Genomic DNA, 6,000 nt, shown 5'->3' on the forward strand with positions numbered 1-6,000 from the left:
ACAGACTCTATAGTGGACTTCGTCGCGGTTTCATGTCCTCTCACTGTCGCGTCTCGTGTAGTCTTTGACAGGGCCTCACCAGAGGGAGATTATCTCCCGCGATGACATCACTTCACGAATGGCTCTCAGTAAAATATTTCACAAAGAAACATAATTAAGGAACATTATTATAAACTTATGGTATAAATAAAACATTTTCTTGGTGAAACGATAAAACCACGTTATATTTCGGCAGGTACATTCCCGAGTCTCTACGATGGCTGCTGTCCGTCTGTAAATACGAAAAAGCCTGGAAATGTTTGGAAGCTATCAATAAAGTGAACAATCTAGAGATAGCTGAACCTGAGGACACAATGGGAAGATTACGGTATAAAATCGATGAGGTAATTAACTTTATAGTGCAAATTATAAGTATCAACAGGAAACTATAGAGGTATACACTTGGAATGTATAAGGTTCCATTGGGACGGTGATACGAAAGCGCGTCGAGAATAAGGCGGGGCTTAACTACGTCAAGTGTAAGACGTAACACGACATTTCAAATTCATTGGCTCGAGGTTTGACGCGAAAAGAATGCGTCGTCATGGTAACAAATAGGCGATCTTCCCGCGCAAAAAAAGCTTATTAAATGATGGATTTAAAAACCTCAATTTGTTATCGTACTTAATATTTTGAAGTAATTATAATGTTATTCGCGAAAGAAGCGTAGTGATACCTAATTTCAGGTATTTGCATGGTTAGAAAAGAGATAATCAGGTAAGCTAATAATATAATAACCATGACTAGGCTTAATGACGAGTTTTCGTCGAATTAGGGTAGCGAGGCGCGAGAGTGTTCTCGTGAGTTTTACCGCTTTAAGACACGACCATTTCTACGAGCTTCATCACTGCCGTTAAAATCTTCCTTAGACATTCCAAGTGTATACCTATATAGTTTCCTGGTATCAAATATTTAATCAGTTCGACCAGCTGCACGATAGGCGAGAAACAATCGTCTCCACTCTGCCAATCAGGACGTTAGTTTCGGAATTTTCCCGCCAACGAAGAATGGCGCTGCAAATCTGACGTTCTCTCTCGGTTCTCCCTCCACGAAGAAGTTCTGCTAAAGAATGAATCGATTTGCAAACCGAAATCAGTTGTTGCAATTAATTAAATAATATAGGTGTAGAACATGATAGCATTTCTCGAGTTCACTCTAAAACTGACACTAAAACAATTTAATTTAAATGAATATTAACATATATAAAAAATTTGCCAACAAAATGAATAGCATTCGTGCAATTTTAAAGGGCCACAGAACCATTTGAAACATTCGTCCCAAATTTCAGATCACTCCTCCCCTTCCGTACCTAGTGATAGCTCGTGCAACGAATGATAATTTGGCATTTTCCAAGCCCTATTTCCGAAATTATAACGATTCTGTGGCCCTTTAAGTAAAATCCCTGCTGCCTTTTGAAATACTTTTCGAAATAAATAATATTGCCCAGGGACAGTACGTCATACTTTCAAAATTATTGAGAAAATAATTTATCACTTTACATGAGTAGGCGGTGCAATAAAATAATTAAATACGCGAATAAGTAGAATTATAGTCCATAATTAAAAAGGATAAAAAAGCTAAACCCTAAACAAATTTGAAGAAATTTAAAAACTTACAAATAGCTCGTACCAATAGTTCGTACCAATAGCTAAAATGTGCTATAATAAAAGAATTACATTTTTAGCAGTGACGTGGTTTCCCTGAAAATTATCGTTATGTTTTTAATTATAGTATATACTTTACAATTTTTTTCCCGATAGTAACACTCAGATCAGACAGTAGAAATAACCGGGCCCCTGCAACTTATGTGGCCCGTGTATGCAACAGCTAAGTATCCTTATCCCGAGTTTCTCCACGAAATTGTATCGTTATTTCCAATCGAATGGGTCCCCGGAATTAATGCTTTACCAGGCCTGAGCTTGGTGGCCCTCGTACCACTGGAAATACTCTATTATGACAAATCCCATTTTATACTTCCCTCAATTAAAGATATTTATACATGTATTAAATATAATATGTATATATAGAATCCAGAATGAATGCACGTTAACTGATATCATGCAAACCAGGGGGGCACAGGGGGCACATGCCCCCCCCCCCCGAAACGTATGGTCGTACGTACAATTTTTTTTTTTTTTTTACTTTTTTCAATGGTGTGCCCCCCTCCCGAAACAAAATCCTGGCTACGCCACTGATGCAAACGATACCACCGCCTCTGTTTTCTAGGGCTGTGCGAGTAGTGGTATTAGGCAATCGAGTATCAAATTTTTTTTCATCGAGTATTGATTAAGGGCAAACTTTATCTTATTCGAGTCGAGCAACTAAAAAGTAATATTTTTAACGAGTGGGGTTATCGAGTACTTGATTAGGTGCTGGTTTTTTTAATTATGAAATTAAATTTAAAATGATTATAAAGTAGCTTTCAATGTTGAAAAGTATTCCTTTAATTTAAATGAACCACAGTTTCCACAACTTTGAAGGTACCGTTTATTGCCCCCAAAAAGTTGAAAAATCCCCTCTTTGAACTTTGAAGCAACCGGTATAGAAAAAAAATACTCGACGAGTTTAGAGAGCAGCTTATTCGAGTAATCGGGTACCCGACTATTCAATTTGTTGGTACTCGGTAATCGACGAGTATTCTCCAATTACTTATTCGAGGTCCAGTTCGAGTACTCGACCTTTAAAAAGACCGGGTATTCGATGATGTTCGAGTACTCTTCAAGGGCGTGTCCAGGATTTTATTTCAGGGGGGGGGGTTTGAGGGAAAATTTCAAGGGGGGTGCTGACGGAAGTTTCACTGATTGTTATTAGGCACCCCCCCCCCCCGTCATCAGCATTTCGGGGGGGTTTGAGGGAAAATTTCAAGGGGGGTGCTGACGGAAGTTTCACTGATTGTTATTAGGCACCCCCCCCCCCCCGTCATCAGCATTTCGGGGGGGTTGGACCCCCAACCCCCCCTTAAATACGCCCTTGGGACTACTCTTACAGCTCCACTGTTTTCCCGATTTAAGGACGATATGCTGCACCCACCGAGAGTGAATCTCCCCCTGCCAGACGAGCGCGAACGGTGTGTCTTCCCCCTTTAGCTCGGAAAAGATAAGAGGCCAAATTATTTCGTAAAATGTGCTATAAATTGACATAATGTTTTGTCACTCGGACCAAATTTAAAAATTCCAGGGAAAATTAACCATTGTCTTTATACTTCTAGCCATTTGATATAAAGTATTAATTTAAGTGTGTATTTAGGATCAAACGTGGAATTTAACACCATCATTTCGTTCTCTAACGAAAAATGTAAAAATTAGGATGGTATTCATTTCATTATCGATAATCGGGTACGTCATTGGTTTAATGTTATTTTAGTTTTTTTAGCTACGCCTATAATCGATATGTTTCTATATTTTCCAATCCAGAAATTAGGGCGTGCATGCTAATACCATTTTTTGGAGATCGAATCGAATGTTAAATATTTCTTCTCTAGCCACGTCAAATACCAAAATCGTATATCTAATATTTAAAACGTGGAATACTTTGGTACAATATTTGAAACGTCGAATAGTTTTGTTGAATATTCGAGTATTTAAAATGTAGAATAGTGTGGCCGAACATTCGACTATTTGCTCAGCAAAAACGAATATTTAAAACGTCGAATAGTGTTGTCGAACATTTGACTATTTGCTCAGCCAAAACGAATATTTAAAACGTCGAGTAGTTTGGTCGAACATTTGACTATTTGCTCAGCCAAAACGAATAATTAAAACGTCGAACAGTTTGGTCGAATATTCGACTATTTGCTCAGCAAAAATGAATATTTAAAACGTCGAATAGTGTGGCCAAACATTCGACTATATGCTCAGCAAAAACGAATATTTAAAACGTCGAATAGTTTGGCCGAACATTCGACTCTTTGCTCAGCAAAAACGAACATTCGCATACATTTTCAAGGTCCATTGGATTCGACGAATGGAATATTCAACGTGGTATTCGATCGAAACCCAACATTTTGCACACCCCTACCAGAAATAGATCATAGCGGTGATTTAAAACGCGAAATTAATTAATTAATTATTAATAAAATCTATTTCATACCTTTATTCTAGATTTACGAGATCATTCATCAGGTTTGAATTTGTCATTACTACAACGCAGTTCGAAGGATCTTTTCACTCGAAGATGTGCTTGTTCGGTCTATTATCCGTCATTCAAGCGTTCATCGGGGCTCTAACTATTAAATACGTCAGAAGGAAAACAGCCATTTTGATGAGTTCAATATTATCCTCCGCGTTCTTTATAGCGCTCACAATTTTGTTCGGTAAATTTAGATTTCCAAACAATTTCTTGTCTTGTAAGGTTTCTTCTAAATTTTAGGTTGTACTACGAGTAGTGCGTATCATTGGCTAGAACTAACGCTGGGCGCATTGGCTTTCGCTAGCCACAGTGCCAGTGGATCTGTTTACCATTTTTATCTGACGGAGGTTTTTCCGACAAACGCGAGGACCACCATGACCGGCAGCGTTAAAACATTCGCCAAATTTGGACAAATGCTTTCTCCATTGATTCATCTACTGGTTCGTGAACTTACTTCAAGCTTGTATATTTCCTAATTGTAACAATCACTTTCCAATTATGGACTTGATGATATAACTATTCTTGATATTATCAGGGCAGTTACCACGGTATCTTCGTGGTTTCAACAATATATGCCGTACTGGCGATTTTCCCCGCATTTCTGTCATTAATGCTACCAGAAACTAAAGATCTTTACTTACCAGACACCTTCAGCGAGACTAAAAGGTAGACAGTGAGTAGAAAACGGTTAGCCTGGTTCACAAAACTCCTTCGAAATGTTTTGAATCAATAACAATGCAGAGTGCAAACGCATCTTTATTTATTGAAAAGACGCTTACAGAAAACTAACTATAAAAGCAAGAAATCCTAGTTTCAACTAAAAATGTAAAATATTACAAAAAATTGTTCGTATAAATTCCTATTTTTAGCTAAAATTTTCCTATAAATTCCTATTTTTAGCTAAAATGTTGCTATAAATTCCTATTTTTTGGCTAAAATGTTCCTATAAATTCCTATATTTTCTATGAAATTTCCTATAATTCCTATAATATTTAAAAAAAAATCGCTGGGAGCCCTGCTTAATTATATTTGAACTGCCTCCGAAAAAAGTTGTCATTTTTTAACAAGGGTGTTTTAAGTCGGATTGTTTAAAAAAAATGGTACCTAAAAAGGTCATCAAAGTCTTGGCTTAACGTTTGATTATCGTTTAACAAAGAATTGAATCCATACTGCTTTTGACCCAACCGCAAGAGTTCATGTACGCCAGATTTTTCTGTGTACATTTACACTTCGGTTATTAAGCCCTAGCTCAAAACGTAGTACAAAAACACTTGTTTTATTTGTTTTTAGTAAACGTGTAAACTGAATTATATTTTGGTCTATTCTCCCAAATATTGGCCTATTTTAATAGTAACTCAAAAAGACAAGCTTAAACAAATTTAATTTGTTCTAGGATCGCGAATAACGACATGTCGAGGAAATCTGAAGACGAGGAGAACCACGATAATGAATATCAATTAAACCTAATGTTAATGTAATTGTTAATGTAATCTAAAACTATAGACTATGTTAACTTCTACCCACTTTAGAAATTCGTTACTATGATTATTAATAGAAACGTAAATCATAGAATTCAAACTATTTTTTAACCTACAAAAATAAATACAAATTTAAAACATTTCATTTTTTTGAGTGATTACCTCTTTTGATTTGCTGTGTCAGCAGAAATTCATACAATATACTTTATCTTCCTATCTTATATTTTTTTCATATTTGACTACTAAACTAAATGAAAACCATGATTGACTAATATAGGTTTCGAGCTTAGGAAATATATCGCCATCTGCCTTAATATCCGTCAACTAAATATGTGAAGAAATAGCAGACGACTTT

The 6,000-nt window shown here is 36.4% G+C and overlaps 1 protein-coding gene across 1 annotated transcript in view; it reads left to right on the forward strand.

Moving 5' to 3' along the window:
* LOC149966698 (solute carrier family 22 member 19-like) overlaps positions 1 to 5,755 on the forward strand; it is a 34,863-nt gene extending 29,108 nt beyond the window's left edge. The window contains exons 6-11 of the mRNA XM_090153806.1: positions 236 to 383; positions 3,286 to 3,374; positions 4,140 to 4,351; positions 4,408 to 4,607; positions 4,703 to 4,833; positions 5,561 to 5,755. Coding sequence (XP_090009932.1) covers positions 236 to 383; positions 3,286 to 3,374; positions 4,140 to 4,351; positions 4,408 to 4,607; positions 4,703 to 4,833; positions 5,561 to 5,645 — 865 coding nt within the window. The 3' untranslated portion in view covers positions 5,646 to 5,755. The remainder of the gene's footprint in view (positions 1 to 235; positions 384 to 3,285; positions 3,375 to 4,139; positions 4,352 to 4,407; positions 4,608 to 4,702; positions 4,834 to 5,560) is intronic.
* Positions 5,756 to 6,000: the final 245 nt, after the last annotated feature.

This window comes from Leiobunum rupestre, chromosome 1 (assembly GCF_980474605.1).
Source record: "Leiobunum rupestre chromosome 1, qqLeiRupe1.1.hap1, whole genome shotgun sequence".
Classification (NCBI taxonomy): domain Eukaryota; kingdom Metazoa; phylum Arthropoda; class Arachnida; order Opiliones; family Sclerosomatidae; genus Leiobunum; species Leiobunum rupestre.